The 20142-nt window shown below is 46.9% G+C and overlaps 1 protein-coding gene across 1 annotated transcript in view; it reads left to right on the top strand.

Moving 5' to 3' along the window:
- The first annotated feature begins 9940 nt into the window (after positions 1 to 9940).
- LOC121879151 (ALK tyrosine kinase receptor-like) overlaps positions 9941 to 20142 on the top strand; it is a 41870-nt gene continuing 31668 nt past the window's right edge. The window contains exons 1-4 of the mRNA XM_042385749.1: positions 9941 to 9967; positions 13664 to 13775; positions 19215 to 19313; positions 19738 to 19933. Coding sequence (XP_042241683.1) covers positions 9941 to 9967; positions 13664 to 13775; positions 19215 to 19313; positions 19738 to 19933 — 434 coding nt within the window. The remainder of the gene's footprint in view (positions 9968 to 13663; positions 13776 to 19214; positions 19314 to 19737; positions 19934 to 20142) is intronic.

Genomic DNA, 20142 nt, shown 5'->3' with positions numbered 1-20142 from the left:
TAAGTCATCGTTCCCAGGGTTAAATCATCGTTTAAGGGGTTTAAGTCATCGTCCCCCAAGGGTTAAGTCATCGTTTCCAAGGGGTTAAGTCATCGTTCCCCAGGGGTTAAGTCATCGTTCAGGGGTTAGTCATCGTGTAGGGTTAAGTCATCGTGCCAGGGTTAAGTCATCGTCCCCAAGGGGTTAAGTCATCGTTCCCAAGGGTTAAGTCATCGTGCCCAAGGGTTAAGTCATCGTTCCCAAGGGGTTAAGTCATCGTTCCCAGGGTTAAGTCATCGTGCCCAAGGGGTTAAGTCATCGTGCCCAAGGGGTTGGTCATCGTTCCCCAAGGGTTAAGTCATCGTCCCCAAGGGGTTAAGTCATCGTTCCCCAAGGGGTTAAGTCATCGTTCCCAAGGGTTAAGTCATCGTTCCCAAGGGGTTAAGTCATCGTGCCCAAGGGGTTAAGTCATCGTGCCCAAGGGGTTAAGTCATCGTCCCCCAAGGGTTAAGTCATCGTTCCCCAGGGGTTAAGTCATCGTGCTCAAGGGTTAAGTCATCGTTCCCCAAGGGGTTAAGTCATCGTTCCCAGGGGTTAAGTCATCGTTCCCAGGGTTAGTCATCGTTCCCAAGGGGTTAAGTCATCGTGCTTAAGGGGTTAAGTCATCGTGCTCAAGGGGTTAAGTCATCGTACTCGGCGGTATATCTCTGATGACCGAGTGTTTCACAGAGTAATCATTTTGTACCAAGTATTTGTCTCATATTTTCATCTTCAACTAAAATCTTTTATATAAAAATCTTGATAGCAAAGATTCTTCTTCAAAATCCGACATTGCAGAAATCCTTCACCAAAATCCCTGCCAGTACAGAAATCCTTCACCAAAATCCTTATCAGTGCAGACATCCTTCACCAAAATCCCTGCCAGTACAGAAATCCTCCATAACTTCCAATCCTTTTGTACTTGTTTATCTCCGCCATAGTGAAAACGAATTCCTACACACTATCAACAAAGACTCGGAGTGGAGGAGAGGGAGGGAAGGGGAGAGGGGAGAGGAGAGGGGTGAGAAGGGAGGCACTTGTTCTGCCAATCTCACGTTTTCGACTCGTCTGGACCTTTATTTTTTTTACCTTCCTTTAACCTGAGAGCCGAGTGCATGAAGGGTTGTGACCAGGCAGTATTGACATCGCCTCACCTGTATTGACCTTACTTCACCTGTATGGACCTTACCTCACCTGTATGGACCTCACCTCACCTGTATGGACCTCACCTCACCTGTATGGACTCATACCTCCTGTATGGACCTTACCACCTCACCTGTATGGACCTTACCTCACTTGTATTGACCTACCTCACCTGTATTGACCTCACCTCACCTGTATGGACCTCCTCACCTGTATTGACCTCACCTCACCTGTATTGACCTCATCTCACCTGTATTGACCTCCCCTTACCTCACCTGTATTGACCTTACTTCACCTGTATTGACCTTATCACCCTCTTGATGTCTCCACCTCACTTGTATGGACCTTACCTCACCTGTATTGACCTCACCCTCACCTGTATTGACCTCACCTCACCTGTATGGACCTTACCTCACCTGTATTGACCTCACCTCACCTGTATGGACCTTACCTCACTTGTATGGACCTTACCTCACCTGTATTGACCTCACCTCACCTGTATTGACCTCACCTCACCTGTATTGACCTCACCTCACCTGGCATCGTCTTGTCTGTCCTGATCAACACTAATTTAAATTCCTTGTTTTGTTTTCGATTTTTTATTTGCTTTTTTGATTGATCAAGAGTTTATTTTTTAATTTGCTCTCTCGTGAATGGTCCGTCAGACTACAATAGAACACAGGTGTACTTCAGTGCAATACCTGTTGATTGCCTCACCTGCCCATCGTGTGGCGTAAGGGGGGGGGGGTAACAGACTCTGAACCCAGCACCTTTTGACCACCTCTGAATGTGAATTGTTTAGATTTTCATGTGTTTGTTTATTTGTTTACTTTGTTTTGTTTACTTTTTGTTTACTATGTTTTATTTACTATGTTTTGTTTACTCTGATTTGTTTACTATGTTTTATTTAATGTTTGTTTACTTTGTTTTGTTTATTTTTGTTTACTCTGTTTTGTTTACTGTTTATTTCTGTTTTGTTTACTGTTTATTTCTGTTTTGTTTACTGTTTATTTCTGTTTTGTTTACATTGTTTTGTTTACGTTGTTTTGTTTACGTTGTTTTGTTTACTTTTTTGTTTACTTTTTGTTTACTGTTTTTTTTACTATGTTTTGTTTACTGTTTTTTTTTTTACTTTGTTTTGTTTACTATGCGTATCTAATAGTATTTCCTGCAGACAATAACATCTTAAACTGAAACCTCTATTTAGCGGACAATATGGAGATAAAAGTGTTATTTTGGGGGGGTCCGTTAGAGGTAAAACCCTCCATTTAACGGATTATATGCAGAAATAAGTCCGTTATATGGAGACTTTGCTATACGTATCCACTGTAGGTTTGTTTTTGTTCTGTAAATACGTTGCTTGTTTGTTTGTTTTGCTTGTCATGTATCGAGGTTATCAACAAGTTTTAATCATTCAGAATACATAATTTGTATCCTTTTTGTACCGTGAATACAGATGATGTTTTTGTTTATGTATCTTGTTGACAAATTATGTACCTTGAATACATACATTTGTTTGTACCATTTAATTCATCTTATAAGAAGGATAGGGGAGAGGGGGGGAGGGGGGACAAGGGGGGAAAGGGAGAAAGGGAGGGGAAAGCAGCCTCACATGCCTAGTGTGAGCTGGAGAGCCTCAGCTTTAAGTGCATCCTCGACCCACGCGCCATAACCCCATCCCTCCCTCTCCCCCCTCTCTCTCCCTCTCCCTCTTTCTCTCTGTCTCCCTCCCTCTTCCCCACCCCTCCCTCTCTCCCTTATCTCTCCCTCAGACACCCCTGTTATAACACAAAACATAGCCACAGGTAAAAAAAACGTGTGTGTGTGTGTGTGTGTGTGTGTCCTCTCAGGCGTCCAGTATTATAATGAAAAAGTTTTATGAGTATTATTTACCTTGATTATAATGATTAGTATTTAGCCTAGGTAGTCTGATGAACTATAATGATATTTACGTTTGCTTGTAGATATTGATATTCGCACTGAAGGAATCTGGTAGAGGAGAGGAACCGTTCACACACACACACACACACACACACACACACTTATACATGAAGAAAATATTTAATACCATATATATCATCCGAGCAACTATTTGTGTTTTCATGTGAAGTATTTTGAGTATAATTACCTTTAAAACCTACCAATGAAATACCTGTATGTGACGTATAATGGATATAATTACCTTTAAAAACCTACCAGATAATATGAGCATTATACACGAGCATTATACAGTTACCTCAGCCAGGGTATAATGCTTCTCTATGGCCGGTGTGTGGCACTAAACATTGACTCGACTCTTAACGCTTATGTTTATATGAGCGGAATAACGAGTGTGTTTATCAGGACGGAGACTTGTGGTGGTGATTGTTTCAGATCTCGTCTACTTCCTCAACCACTACTAAACCATCACCAACACTTTTCTCCACCATCACCAACACTTTTCTCCACCATCACCAACACTTTTTTCCACCATCACCAACACTTTTCTCCACCATCACCAACACTTTTTTCCACCATCACCAACACTTTTCTCCACCATCACCAACACTTTTCTCCACCATCACCAACACTTTTCTCCACCATCACCAACACTTTTCTCCACCATCACCAACACTTTTCTCCACCATCACTACTACTCACTGACTAGTTTAGATTAGGTTAAGTTAAGGCTCCGTCAAAGGAACCTTACGCTCAGGGATGCTCCAATGCTGAGGCTTTGTCGATGAAACTGTAACCAGGGGCAACCAGGACATACATACACACACACACACACACACACACACTCTACACCCCTCCCCAAACACCCAACCCTCTCCACACATAGCCTCCACCCCCACACACCTCTACACCCTCCCCAAACACCCAACCCTCTACACATAGCCTCACCCCCCCACACACACACACTCTACACCCCTCCCCAAACACAACCCTCTCCACACATAGCCCTCACCCCCCCCCCACACACACACACACTCTACACCCCCTCCCCAAACACCCAACCCCTCTCCACACATAGCCCTCACACCCCCCCCCACACACCTCTCCCCACCCCTCCCCCAAACACCCAACCCCTCCCCTACACATAGCCTCCACCCCCAGACACACCTCTACACCCCTCCCAAACACCCAACCCTCTACACACATAGCCTCACCCCACCCCCCACACACACACACAATCTACACCCCTCCCCAAACACACCCAACCCTCTACACACATAGCCTCACCCCACCCCCCCACACACACATGTCGCACCAACATATTAATATCTGTCACACATCTAAACAGACGTCAACATCACCTTTAACAATTAGGCATAAACTGACACTTACTGTACAGGTGACCCGCTAGCCCGAACCATACCGCCACACACACCCGGCAGTGATGGTTAGGTTAGGTATTAAGAGATAAACCAGGATATACTTGTACTGGTTTAGTTACCTGTTGGTTTATGAGACACCTTAATATTAAACCCAATTAAACTCAGGTGAATAATCCAGGTGAGGGACTAAGGTGTGCTGGTGACTATATGTGCCGTGTTGGAATGGTGTGAATCTGGAGTGTGTTGGTGGAATGTAAACTAGGTGTGTTGGTGGAGTCAACCAGTCTGGGTGTGTGTTGGTGAGTGTGTAGACTGGAAGTAATTTGATGGGTATGGTCTGGGTGTGTTGGTGGAATGTAAGTCTGGGTGTGTTGGTTTAGGTGTAGTCTGGAGTGTGTGTTGGTGGGTGTCTGGTGCTCAATGTTGGTGAGTGTAGACTGGGTGTGTTGGTGGAGTCTGGGTGTGTTGGTGGGTGTAGACTGGGTGTGTTGGTGGGTAGTCTGGATGTGTTGGTGGGTGTAGTCTGGGTGTGTTGGTGGGTGTAGTCTGGGTGTGTTGGTGGGTGTAGTCTGGGTGTGTTGGTGGGTGTGGAGCTGGGTGTGTTGGTGGAGTGTAGTCTGGGTGTGTTGGTGGGTGTAGACTGGGTGTGTTGGTGGGTGTAGTCTGGGTGTGTTGGTGGGTGTAGTCTGGAGTGTGTTGGTGGGTGGTCTGGAGTGTGTGTTGGTGGGTGTGGACTGGGTGTGTTGGTGGGTGTAGTCTGGGTGTGTTGGTGGGTGTAGTCTGGGTGTGTTGGTGGGTGTAGTCTGGGTGTGTTGGTGGGTGTAGTCTGGGTGTGTTGGTGGTGTAGACTGGGTGTGTTGGTGGGTGTAATCTGGGTGTGTTGGTGGGTGTAGACTGGGTGTGTTGGTGGGTGTAGTCTGGGTGTGTTGGTGGAGTGTAGTCTGGGTGTGTTGGTGGGTGTAGTCTGGGTGTGTTGGTGGGCGTAGTCTGGGTGTGTTGGTGGTGTAGTCTGGGTGTGTTGGTGGGTGTAGTCTGGATGTTGGTGGGTGTAGTCTGGGTGTGTTGGTGGGTGTAGTCTGGGTGTGTTGGTGGGTGTAGTCTGGGTGTGTTGGTGGGTGTAGTCTGGGTGGTTGGTGGGTGTAGTCTGGAGTGTGTTGGTGGGTGTGGTCTGGGTGTGTTGGTGGGTGTAGTCTGGGTGTGTTGGTGGGTGTAGACTGGGTGTGTTGGTGGAGTGTAGTCTGGGTGTGTTGGTGGGTGTAGACTGGGTGTGTTGGTGGGTGTAGTCTGGGTGTGTTGGTGGGTGTAGTCTGGGTGTGTTGGTGGGTGTAGTCTGGGTGTGTTGGTGGAGTGTAGACTGGGTGTGTTGGTGGGTGTAGTCTGGGTGTTTTAGTGGTGTAGTCTGGGTGTTTTGGTGGGTGTAGTCTGGGTGTGTTGGTGGGTGTAGATGGGTGTGTTGGTGGGTGTGATCTGGGTGTTTTGGTGGGTGTAGTCTGGGGTGTGTTGGTGGGTGTAGACTGGGTGTGTGTTAGTGGGTGTAGTCTGGGTGTGTTGGTGGGTGTAGTCTGGGTGTGTTGGTGGGTATGGAGCTGGGTGTGTTGGTGGGTGTAGTCTGGGTGTGTTGGTGGGTGTAGTCTGGGTGTGTTGGTGGGTGTGTGGGCTGGGTGTGTTGGTGGGTGTAGTCTGGGTGTTTGGTGGGTGTAGTCTGGGTGTTTTGGTGGGTGTAGTCTGGGTGTGTTGGTGGGTGTAGACTGGGTGTGTTGGTGGGCTGTAGTCTGGGTGTGTTGGTGGGTGTAGTCTGGGTGTGTGGTAGGTGTAGACTGGGTGTGTTGGTGGAGTGTAGTCTGGGTGTGTTGGTGGGTGTAATCTGGGTGTTTTGGTGGGTGTAGATCTGGGTGTGTTGGTGGGTGTAGTCTGGGGTGTGTTGGTGGAGTGTAGTCTGGGTGTGTTGGTGGGTGTAGACTGGGAGTGTTGGTGGGTGTAGTCTGGGTGTGTTGGTGGGTGTAGACTGGGTGTGTTGGTGGGTGTAGTCTGGGTGTGTTGGTGGGTGTAGTCTGGGTGTGTTGGTGGAGTGTAGACTGGGTGTGTTGGTGGAGTGTAGACTGGGTGTGTTGAGTGGGTGTAGTCTGGGTGTGTTGGTGGGTGTAGTCTGGGTGTGTTGGTGGGTGTAGACTGGGTGTGTTGATGGGTGTTAGCCAGAGGGTGTGTTGATGGGTGTAGCCGGGATGTAGACTAGGTTTGTTGGTGGGTGTAGACTGGGTGTGTTGATGGGTGTTAGCCAGGGGTGTGCTGAGTGAATGTAGACTGGGTGTGTTGGTGGGTGTAGACTGGGTGTGTTGATGGGTGTTAGCCGGGGTGTGTTGGTGGATGTAGACTGGGTGTGTTGGTGGGTGTGTAGACTGGGTGTGTTGGTGGGTGTAGTCTGGGTGTGTTGGTGGGTGTAGTCTGGGTGTGTTGGTGGGTGTAGACTGGAGTGTGTTGGTGGAGTTAGTCTGGGTGTGTTGGTGGGTGTAGTCTGGGTGTTTTGGTGGGTGTAGTCTGGGTGTGTTGGTGGGTGTAGTCTGGGTGTGTTGGTGGAGTGTAGTCTGGGTGTGTTGGTGGGTGTAGACTGGGAGTGTTGTTGGTGGGTGTAGTGTGGGTGTGTTGGTGGGTGTAGACTGGGTGTGTGTGTTGGTGGGTGTAGTCTGGGTGTGTTGGTGGGTGTAGTCTGGGTGTGTTGGTGGGTGTAGACTGGGTGTGTTGGTGGGTGTAGACTGGGTGTGTTGGTGGGTGTAGTCTATGGGTGTGTTGGTGGGTGTAGTCTGGGTGTGTTGGTGGGTGTAGACTGGGTGTGTTGATGGGTGTTAGCCGGGGTGTGTTGATAGATTGTAGCCGGGATGTAGACTAGGTTTGTTGTTGGTGGAGTGTAGACTGGGTGTGTTGATGGAGTGTTAGCCGGGGTGTGCTGGTGGATGTAGACTGGGTGTGTTGGTGGGTGTAGACTGGGTGTGTTGATGGGTGTTAGCCAGGGGTGTGTTGGTGGATGTAGACTGGGTGTGTTGGTGGGTGTAGACTGGGTGTGTTGGTGGGTGTGGCCGGGTGTGTTGGTGGGTGTATACCTAGAATGTTGGTGGGTAGACAGGGGTGTGTTGGTGGGTGTAGTCTGGGTGTGTGTTGGTGGGTGTAGACTGGGAATGTTGGTGGGTGTAGACTGGGTGTGTTGGTGGGTGTAGACTGGGAATGTTGGTGGGTGTAGACTGGGTGTGTTGGTGGGTGTAGACTGGGTGTGTTGGTGGGTGTAGACTGGGTGTGTTGGTGGGTGTAGCCAGGGGTGTGTTGGTGGGTGTAGTCTGGGTGTGTTGGTGGGTGTAGACTGGGAATGTTGGTGGGTGTAGACTGGGTGTGTTGGTGGGTGTAGACTGGGAATGTTGGTGGATGGAGCTGGGTGTGTTGATGGGTGTAGCCTGGGTGTGTTGATGGAGTGTAGCCAGGGGTGTGTTGGTGGGTGTGGCCAGGGGTGTATATCCCCATATCAGCAGGCAGACAACACCTGCAGCAATCGTGGACTAACACGACCACAACATACAGCGTTTTTTCTTTCTGATATAACTTTAACACACACCTCCCTCTCTCTCTCTCTCTCTCTCTCTCTCTCTCTCTCTCTCTCTCTCTCTCAAGCAAAGCAAATTTACCACACACACACACACACACACACACACACACACACACACACACACCACACACCACACACACACCCACACGCACATATACAGCCTTGCAAACACCCACACACACCGTTACCATACATAACCTTTCCCTCCTCAAAAAAGCACCATTTTCTAACACACACACACACACACACACACACACACACACACACACACCCACACACCGTAACTATCGTAAAAATGCTCAGAAAGTCTTAGCGATAATAAAAAATAACTTACAATATTTTTCTACGTAAAGAAGTTGTGGTTAAAAATGTTAATAGCGCAAGTAAAATATCTTACTATGATTTATGAGGTGTAGCAGCCCTGAGCAGGAAACTGATGGAATATTATTTTCATTTACTAAAAAAAATAATTAATCAAACGTCTTGTGAGGGGGAAATCGTAAGGTGATTTCTCATTAGTTAAAGCCGCTTTGGGGAACTTATTTTTGTATGATGAAAACCTCTTAGTTTTTTCTTTTACTCTGAATGTTTTTTTTTTAATCGGTTTTATGTATTAGTTGATGGTGTGAGGGTTGAGGAGACACAGAGCTTACCTCTTGGCGCTGGTTCGTGTACAGGGCACCCCAAGGTTCACCCAGCTGTAAACGGGTACCGAACGTTACAGTTGTTGGCAGTGAAAGAGGTCGGTTACAGTGGCGGGCTACGCTGTATCGTTATGTACCGAAGTCTTAGTTTACAGTAACAAGCCGTCAGACCTGTTGGAGGAGACACTATCACTTATGTACAGTCCCCTTCACTAGTCCGTTTACAGGGCTCCTCGTATAAACATTCCACAAATCATTATCTCTGGGGTATTTGTTTTAATATTGCTTTACTTTAATTCCACAGTGTGTTTACTAATGCTAGTTTCCTTCTGTCGATTATAAACAAACACAGGGTTGCCACACTGCACCGAACCTGACAAGCCACTGTAAACGCACTAGTGCAGGGGGACTGTACATGACAAAACCAAGTGATAAGTGTGTATGATATCTGTGTGTGTGTGTGTGTGTGTGTGTGTGTGTGTGTGTGTGTGTAAGGTGTATATGAATGCAAATTAATTTAACCTTAAAATAAACAACAAAACTTTCTGAACCACGAACCACAGTCCTGTTATCAATTTTACAACAGCAAACTTCAATTCACCATCCTGTGAGTCACGGAGTTGGTTGAACGAAGTGGTAATATTTCAGGCTAGTTACACACGCAAGCCAGTCTAACCTGATCACCCGCCAGCCACGACGTGAGTGTATTTACCCAGTGCTCGACAAACACGGCTCTGGGTGTTCATAGGAAGACTGTCAGTAGTGTTGATGTGATCTAGTCTTTCATCGTTCATGGTTTGGTAAATATGCTTCTAGTGGCTGGGGTGTCTGTCTGTCTCTACACGGTACGCTATCCTCCCCTCTCCTCCCCAACACCCATTACCCCCCCTCTCTCCCCCACACTACCCCCCTCTCTCCTCAACACACTATTCTCCCCTCTCCCTCCCCAACACACTATTCTCCCCTCGCCCTCCCCAACACACTATCCTCCGCTCTCCCCAACACACTATCCTCGCCTCTCTTCAACACATTATCCTCCCCTCTCCTTTACACATTATCCTTCCCTCTCCCCAACACACTATTCTCCCCTCTCCCTCCCCAACACACTATCCTCCCCTCTCCCCCCACACTACCTTCTCACAACACCGTACTGTTAATGCACCTTAAGCTTAGACCATCACAGTATCTCAAACATGACTGTTTTTCAATGCATAAGCGGCTTAACCATGGGTGTATCTGCCCTGGCCAGCTGTGTAGGAGTGTATTTGGGGAGGGGGGTTTACCTACACCTTCTGGCGGGGTGTAGAGAGCATGTGGAGGAGAGAGAGTTTAATATAAGCTTGAAGTTGCTTGTGTATTGCGGAAAATTTGAAGGTAGAGTGTGTTGTTGTCCAGGTAGAGTGTGTTGTTGTCCAGGTAGAGTGTGTTGTTGTCCAGGTAGAGTGTGTTGTTGTCCAGGTAGGGTGTGTTGTTGTCCAGGTAGAGTGTGTTGTTGTCCAGGTAGGGTGTGTTGTTGTCCAGGTAGAGTGTGTTGTTGTCCAGGTAGGGTGTGTTGTTGTCCAGGTAGAGTGTGTTGTTGTCCAGGTAGGGTGTGTTGTTGTCCAGGTAGAGTGTGTCCAGGTAGAGTGTGTTGTTGTCAGGTAGGTGTCATTGTTGTCCAGGTAGAGTGTGTGTTGTTGTCAGGTAGAGTGTGTGTTGTTGTCAGGTAGAGTGTGTTGTTGTCCAGGTAGAGTGTGTTGTTGTCAGGTAGAGTGTGTTGTTGTCAGGTAGAGTGTGTTGTTGTTGGGTAGAGTGTGTTGTTGTCCAGGTAGAGTGTGTTGTTGTCAGGTAGGTGTGTTGTTGTCGGGTAGGGGTGTGTTGTCCAGGTGGGAGTGTGTTGTTGTCCAGGTAGGGTGTGTTGTTGTCCCAGGTAGAGTGTGTTGTTGTCAGGTAGAGTGTGTTGTTGTCCAGGTAGAGTGTGTGTTGTTGTCAGGTAGAGTGTGTTGTTGTCAGGTAGGGAGTGTGTTTAATTTGTCCAGGTAGAGTGTGTTGTTGTCCAGGTAGAGGTATGTTGTTGTCAGGTAGAGTGTGTTGTTGTCCAGGTAGAGTGTGTTGTTGTCCAGGTAGGGTGTGTTGTTGTCCAGGTAGAGTGTGTTGTTGTCCAGGTAGAGTGTGTTGTTGTCCAGGTAGGGTGTGTTGTTGTCCAGGTAGAGTGTGTTGTTGTCCAGGTAGAGTGTGTTGTTGTTTGTCCCATCCAGTCTACAAATCATCTTAACATAAACAAAACCTAACCTAACCTAATCTAAGCTAAGCTATCCTATCCTAACCTAACCAACCTGACCTAAAAATCAAAACCTAACCAACAAACCTAACCTAACCAAACAAAACCTAACCAAACAAAACCAAACAAAACCTAACCTAACCAAACCTAACCAAACAAAACCTAACCTAACCAAACCAAACCAAACACAACACAACCAAACCTAACCTAGCAAACCTAACCTAACCTAACCAAACAAAAACCTAACCTAGCAAACCAAAACCTAACCAAACAAAACCTAACCTAACCAAAACCTAACCAAACCTAACCAAACAAAACCTAACCAAACAAAACCTAACCATTCCAATTTTTTCCATTTCATTTTCGTTCAATTTTTACCTCGATAACAACCTCTTCTGGACAGCTTGAAGAATTCCTCACAGCAAAATTAGGTTCATTGTCGCTACACTGATAAGAAAACGGCGCTCATATAATGTATATTTTTACACTGATGTATATTTACTATAACAGGTTTATATTATAATACTCTGTACTACTTACTTGATTTAATTCTCATCTGTATTCATATATTATTACTATACTGTACTGTATATATATAATGATTGTACCGTTATATGACGATACTCAGACATAACGATACTCAGACATAACGATACTCAGACATAACGATACTCAGACATAACGATACTCAGACATAACGATACTCAGACATAACGATACTCCAGACATAACGATACTCAGACATAACAATACTCAGACATAACGTACCGACATAACGTCTCCAGACATAACGATACTCCACGACATAACGGTACTCAGACATAACGATACTCAGACATAACGATACTCCAGACATAACTGTACTCAGACATAACGATACTCAGACATAACGATACTCCAGACATAACGATACTCAGACATAACGATACTCAGACATAACGATACTCAGACATAACGATACTCAGACATAACGATACTCCAGACATAACGATATAGACATAACGATACTCAGACATAACTGTACTCAGACATAACGATACTCAGACATAACAATACTCAGACATAACGATACTCAGACATAACGATACTCAGACATAACGATACTCGAACATAACAATACTCAAACATAACGATACTCAGACATAACGATACTCCAGACATAACAATACTCAGACATGAATACTCAGACATAACGATACTCAGACATAACGATACTCCAGACATAACGATACTCAGACATAACGATACTCAGACATAACGATACTCCAGACATAACGTACTCAGACATAACGATACTCAGACATAACAATACTCCAGACATAACGATACTCAGACATAACGATACTCAGACATAACGATACTCAGACATAACAATACTCAGACATAACGATACTCCAGACATAACGATACTCAGACATAACGATACTCAGACATAACGATACTCAGACATAACGATACTCAGACATAACGATACTCAGACATAACGATACTCCAGACATAACGATACTCCAGACATAACGTACTCAGACATAACTACTCCAGACATAACGATACTCAGACATAACAATACTCCAGACATAACGATACTCAAGACATAACGATACTCAGACATAACGATACTCAGACATAACAATACTCCAGACATAACGATACTCAGACATAACGATACTCAGACATAACAATACTCAGACATAACAATACTCAGACATAACGATACTCAGACATAACGATACTCAGACATAACGATACTCAGACATACGGTACTCAGACATAACGATACTCAGACATAACGATACTCAGACATAACAATACTCCAGACATAACGATACTCAGACATAACGATACTCGGACATAACGATACTCAACATAACAATACTCAGACATAACGATACTCAGACATAACGATACTCCAGACATAACGATATAGACATAACGATACTCAGACATAACAATACTCAGACATAACAATGCCAGACATCTCCAGACATAACGATACTCAGACATAACGATACTCAGACATAACGATACTCAGACATAACGATACTCAGACATAACAATACTCAGACATAACGATACTCAGACATAACGATACTCAGACATAACGGTACTCAGACATAACGATACTCCAGACATAACGATACTCGACATAACAATACTCAGACATAACGATACTCACACATAACGATACTCACATAACGATACTCAGACATAACAATACTCAGACATAACGGTACTCAGACATAACATACTCAGACATAACGATACTCAGACATAACAATACTCAGACATAACGATACTCAGACATAACAATACTCAGACATAACGATACTCACATAACGATACTCAGACATAACAATACTCAGACATAACGATACTCAGACACTAACGATACTCAGACATAACGATACTCAGACATAACGGTACTCAGACATAACAATACTCAGACATAACGGTACTCAGACATAACAATACTCAGACATAACGGTACTCAGACATAACGTCTCAGACCTTGGTACTCAGACATAACGATACTCACACATAACGATACTCAGACATAACGATACTCAGACATAACGATACTCAGACATAACGATACTCAGACATAACGGGTACCCACCACCTCACCTGATAAATATAATAGTTCACCTGACTATATAAAGTGTTTGACCACCACACCTTGTTCCTACAGGGAGAGTGCGGCTGTAGTTACCAGTGTGTACGGCTGGACGAGTATCTCCACAAGTACGAGTGTGTGTGTGACGACAACTGGAGGGTTGACGAGGATGGTCATACCTGCGTCCGTACGTATTGTTATCTTTAGTAAACTACTGTGTGTATGTCATGATCTGCCTCCATCGTCCGTAAGTACTGTATGTGTCCGTAGTTTCCTCCATCGTCCGTAAGTACTGTATGTGTGTCCGTAGTCTGCCTCCATCGTCCGTAAGTACTGTATGTGTGTCCGTAGTCTGCCCTCCATCGTCCGTAAGTACTGTATGTGTGTCCGTAGTCTGCCTCCATCGTCCGTAAGTACTGTATGTGTGTCGTAGTCTGCCTCCATCGTCCGTAAGTACTGTATGTGTGTCCGTAATCTGCCTCCATCGTCCGTAAGTACTGTATGTGTGTCCGTAGTCTGCCTCCGTCGTCCGTAAGTACTGTATGTGTGTCGTAGTCTGCCCCAACGTCATAGTACTGTATGTGTGTCCGTAGTCTGCCTCAACGTCCGTAAGTACTGTGTATGTCCGTAGTCTGCCCATCGTCCGTAAGTACTGTATGTGTGTCCGTAGTTTGCCTCCATCGTCCGTAAGTACTGTATGTGTGTCCGTAGTCTGCTCCATCGTCCGTAAGTACTGTATGTGTGTCCGTAGTCTGCCTCCATCGTCCGTAAGTACTGTATGTGTGTCCGTAGTCTGCCTCCATCGTCGTAAGTACTGTATGTGTGTCCGTAGTCTGCCTCCATCGTCCGTAAGTACTGTATGTGTGTCCGTAGTTTCCCTCCATCGTCCGTAAGTACTGTATGTGTGTGTCCGTAGTCTGCCCCCATCGTCCGTAAGTACTGTATGTGTGTCCGTCGGATTTCCTCCATCGTCCGTAAGTACTGTATGTGTGTCCGTAGTCTGCCTCCATCGTCCGTAAGTACTGTATGTGTGTCCGTAGTCTGCCTCCATCGTCCGTAAGTATTGTATGTGTATGTCCGTAGTCTGCCTCCATCGTCCGTAAGTACTGTATGTGTGTCCTTAGTCTGCCTCCATCGTCCGTAAGTACTGTATGTATGTCGTAGTCTGCCTCCAACGTCCGTAAGTACTGTATGTGTGTCCGTAGTCTGCCTCCATCGTCCGTAAGTACTGTATGTGTGTCGTAGTCTGCCTCCATCGTCCGTAAGTACTGTATGTGTGTCCGTAGTCTGCCTCCATCGTCCGTAAGTACTGTATGTGTGTGTCCGTAGTCTGCCTCCATCGTCCGTAAGTACTGTATGTGTGTCCGTAGTCTGCCTCCATCGTCCGTAAGTACTGTATGTGTGTCCGTAGTCTGCCTCCATCGTCCGTAAGTACTGTATGTGTGTCATAGTCTGCCTCCATCGTCCGTAAGTACTGTGTGTGTCCGTAGTCTGCCTCCATCGTCCGTAAGTACTGTATGTGTGTCCGTAGTCTGCCTCCATCGTCCGTAGTACTGTATGTGTCCGTAGTCTGCCTCCATCGTCCGTAAGTACTGTATGTGTGTCCGTAGTCTGCCTCCATCGTCCGTAAGTACTGTATGTGTGTCCGTAGTCTGCCTCCATCGTCCGTAAAGTACTGTATGTGTGTCCGTAGTTTCCTCCATCGTCCGTAAGTACTGTATGTGTGTCCATAGTCTGCCCCCATCGTCCGTAAGTACTGTATGTGTGTCGTAGTTTCCCTCCATCGTCCGTAAGTACTGTATGTGTGTCCGTAGTCTGCCTCCATCGTCCGTAAGTACTGTATGTGTGTCGTAGTCTGCCTCCATCGTCCGTAAGTACTGTATGTGTCCGTAGTTCTGCCTCCATCGTCCGTAAGTACTGTATGTGTGTCCGTAGTCTGCCTCCATCGTCCGTAAGTACTGTATGTGTGTCCGTAGTCTGCCTCCAACGTCATGCCCTGAATTCCCTCTAAATAATGTTCTTTCGTTATCTCTTAAGTCTAAACTATGAAATAAGCGAGTTTTGTAGGAGACATCTTCACTACATAAGTCTCCTGTGAATAAGACTTGTTTGTGACCTGTTTTATACGTGTATGTGTTAAGGAATGGCGTCAAATTTTCCTGCTCTACCTATTGCGGTTCCTTTTCTTTTCCCCTATCTCCCTCCCCCCTCCTCCCATCTCTCCCCACCCCGATTCTCCTCCCCGATCATCTCTCTCCCCATCCTTTCCCTCATCTCTCTCCTTTCCCAGCTCCCTCCCTCTCCCCAGTTCCCTCCCTCTCCCCAGTTCCCTCCCTCTCCCCAGTTCCCCTCTCCCCAGTTCCCTCCCTCTCCCAGTTCCCTCCCTCTCCCCAGCTCCCTCTCCCCAGTTCCCTCCCTCTCCCCCAGTTCCCTCCCCTCTCCCCCAGTTCCTCCCTCTCCCCAGTTCCCTCCCTCTCCCCAGTTCCTCCCTCTCCCAGTTCCTCCCTCTCCCCAGTTCCCTCCCTCTCCCCAGTTCCCTCCCTCTCCCCAGTTCCTCCCTCTCCCCAGTTCCCTCCCTCTCCCCAGTTCCCTCCCTCTCCCCAGTTCCCTCCCTCCCCAGTTCCCTCCCTCTCCCCAGTTCCCTCCCTCTCCCCAGTTCCTCCCTCTCCCCAGTTCCTCCCTCCCCAGTTCCTCCCTCTCCCCAGTTCCCTCCCTCTCCCCAGTTCCCTCCCTCTCCCCAGTTCCCTCCTCTCCCCAGTTCCCTCCCTCTCCCCAGTTCCCTCCCTCCCCAGTTCCTCCCTCTCCCCAGTTCCTCCCTCTCCCCAGTTCCTCCCTCCCCAGTTCCTCCCTCTCCCAGTTCCCTCCCTCTCCCAGTTCCTCCCTCTCCCCAGTTCCTCCTTTCCCCAGTTCCCTCCCTCTCCCCAGTTCCCTCCCTCTCTCCCAGTTCCTCCCTCTCCCCAGTTCCCTCCCTCTCCCCAGTTCCCTCCCTCTCCCCAGTTCCCTCTTCCCCCAGTTCCCTCCCTCTCCCAATTCCCTCCCTCTCCCCAGTTCCCTCCCCCCACCTCCCTCCCCACCTCCCTCCCCCAGTTCCTCCCTCTCCCCAGTTCCTCCCTCTCCCCAGTTCCCTCCTCTCCCAGTTCCCTCCCTCTCCCCAGTTCCCTCCCTCTCCCCAGTTCCCTCCCTCCCCCAGTTCCCTCCCTCTCCCCAGTTCCTCCCTCTCCCCAGTTCCCTCCCTCTCCCCCAGTTCCTCCCTCTCCCCAGTTCCCTCCTCTCCCCAGTTCCTCCCTCTCCCCAGTTCCCTCCCTTTCCCCAGTTCCTCCCTCTCCCAGTTCTCCCTCTCCCCAGTTCCTCCCTCCCCCAGTTCCTCCCTCTCCCCAGTTCCTCCCTCCCCAGTTCCCTCCCTCTCCCCAGTTCCCTCCCTCTCCCCAGTTCCCTCCCTCTCCCCAGTTCCTCCCTCTCCCCAGTTCCTCCCTCTCCCCAGTTCCTCCTCTCCCCCAGTCCTCCCTCTCCCCAGTTCCTCCCCCCAGTTCTCCCTCCCCCAGTTCCTCCCTCTCCCCAGTTCCCTCCCTCTCCCCAGTTCCTCCCTCCCCCTCTCCCCAGTTCCTCCTCTCCCCAGTTCCTCCCTCTCCCCAGTTCCCTCCCTCTCCCCCACCTACTGTGTACATGAGGCAATTTACTAGTTATAAAAGACATATTTTTACATACGAGGAGAAAATGCTCACTCATAACCTAGCACATTTTATATCACGTTATGGCCTTGATGACTGTACTTTTTATGAATTCATTTAGTGTGTGTGTGTGTGTGTGTGTGTGTGTGTGTGTGTGTGTGTGTGTGTGTGTGTGTGTGTGTGTTGTTAACCCTCACTCTGGGTGGATGAGGCAAAACAAGAGTCCAGAAATAAAAAAAAGTTTTCCATTATGTCGGCAGCGTGTGTGTGTGGGACGGCTCCTAGACGTAGGAATATTTGACTAGCAATTAACTCTGAGCTCCTCTGCCTTGTGATGATGGAAACTGGATGATGTTTTGGTGATTTTGAGAGTAGTTATGCTTGTTTAGTGTGTTGTTTAACTTTTGAGTGTTAGAAGGAAGGTTAGGTTAGGTTAGTCCTCAACAACTGCTATTTACCAACTTGACACACACACACACACACACACACACACACACACACACACACACACACACACGGCATTAAAGTTTTTACAAGTTTTGATTACCTGAGACTATATCAGTAGTTGCCATAACTCTAACCTCCTTCACCTCCTTCCCTCCCTCCTTCCATCCTTCCCTCCTTCCATCCTCCCCCTATCGCACCACACCTACCCTCACCCCTTACCTGTGCTCGGCGAAAACTGAGACGACAGGTACAGATAAAAAGATCTAACCAGGTTTGTGGGTAGGTTAGGTTACTCCTCCCCATAGCCATCCCCTCAACCGCCACCCTACCTCTACTACGCCCTCAACCCTACCCCTACCCCCACTCCCCATCCCATAACTCACTCTACCTCTACCCCCACTCCACCCATAACCCCCACCCCAACCCCCACCCCATAACCCCACCCCACAACCCTACACCCCTACCTCCTATCCCCCCACTCCACCCCTACCCCGTATCGTTTTCTGTTATACGGAAATTAGATGTCAGTCAGGAATTCAACAAGAAAATAACATGTCCAGACCAATACCTAACCTCCCCCCCCCCTCCTCCCATTCTGCCTGACGTTCTAGCTGACGTTTTGTTATACTGCACTACCTGGCTCTGACGTTTGTTATAATTATCGGGAGTGACTATTATTATTGTTATTATTATTATTATTATTATTGTTATTATTATTTCTACCTTTGGCATTCTTATCATGACCTACTGATGACCTTCCTAACCTACCATGAACTTTGACCTTCCTAACATGACCTACTTCTGACCTTCTTAACCTAACCTAACTTAATATGACCTCTGACTTTTCCAAACCAAACATGACCTTTGACCTTACTAACATGACCTACTTCTGACTTTTCTAACTTAACCTAATATGACCTCTGACCTTCCTAACCTAACATGACCTACTTATAACTTTCTTAACTTAACCTAATATGACCTCTGACTTTCCTAACCTAACATGACCTTTGACCTACCTAACATGACCTATGAACTTCCTAACATGACCTACTTCTAACTTTCCTAACTTAACCTAATATGACCTCTGACCTTCCTAACCTAACATGACTTACTTACGACTTTCCTAACTTAACCTAATATGACCTCTGATCTTCCTAACCTACCATGACATTTGACCTTCTAACATGACCTACCTCTGACCTTCCTAACTTAACCTTATATGACCTCTGACCTTCCTAACCTAACATGACTTACTTACGACTTTCTAACTTAACCTAATATGACCTCTGATCTTCCTAACCTACCATGACATTTGACCTTCCTAACATGACTTACTTCTGACCTTCCTAACTTAACCTAATATGACCTCTGATCTTCCTAACCTACCATGACATTTGACCTTCCTAACACGACCTACCTCTGACCTTCCTAACTTAACCTAATATGACCTCTGACCTTCCTAACCTTCCATGACCCTTGACCTTCCTAACATGACCTCTCTTTTCATTCAGTAGATAACAGCGTGGCGTACCCCCAGACCATCTATCTCTTCGTCATCATTATAGGCATCCTGCTGGTCATCTTTATCTCTGCCACGTCCATCTGTTGCTGTGAGTATGACCACACACTTGTATTGTTAATGGTCAGTGGTAGTAGTAGTTAAGGGTTGGTGGTGATGGTGGTTGGTGGTAATAATTGGTTAGTGGTGGTTAGTGGTGGTGGTAGTTAGTTTGGGGTACTCATTTATTTCTCTCTTTCTTATAAATAAAGACACGTGATTTTTATTTTATTTTTCATGGTATTGTTGTTAATGTTATTGTCGTTATTGTTATTATTATTGTCATTGTTATTGTCTTTGATACTATTGTTTTTGTTATTGTTTTTGTTATTGTCGTTGTTGTTATTATTATTATTATTATTATTATTATTATTATTATTATTATTATTATTATTATTATTATTATTGTTGTTGTTGTTGTTTTCTTACATTTCCTTCTGCTGGACATTAATCAGTGTTCCTTGTTGGCGTCACAGACAACCGCTACCAGAAGAAGAAGTTTGACCAGATCAGACGAGAGATCTTCAGCGGCGGACCAGAGATGCAGCTCAACCGACTGAGGAACGAGGGCGGGATGGTGACCGAGTATAACCCTAACTACGAGTTCGGTGGAGGGACCTGCTATAAAAAGGACCTCAAGGAGATACCCAGAGAGAACCTCACCCTCGTCAAGTGAGTACCAGCATCCTACACTCCCGCATCCTACACTCCCACATCTACACTCGCATCCTACCCCACATCTACTCCCGCATCTCCACACTCCCACTCCTTACCTCCCACATCCCTACCTCCCGCATCCTACCTCCCATCCTACACTCCCACATCCTACACTCCCACATCCTACACTCCCGCATCCTTACACTCCCACATCTATACTCCCA

This window comes from Homarus americanus, unplaced genomic scaffold (genome assembly GCF_018991925.1).
Source record: "Homarus americanus isolate GMGI-L3 unplaced genomic scaffold, GMGI_Hamer_2.0 scaffold14314, whole genome shotgun sequence".
NCBI classification, from domain to species: Eukaryota; Metazoa; Arthropoda; class Malacostraca; order Decapoda; family Nephropidae; genus Homarus; species Homarus americanus.
This window is presented reverse-complemented; position numbering and strand designations above follow the sequence as displayed.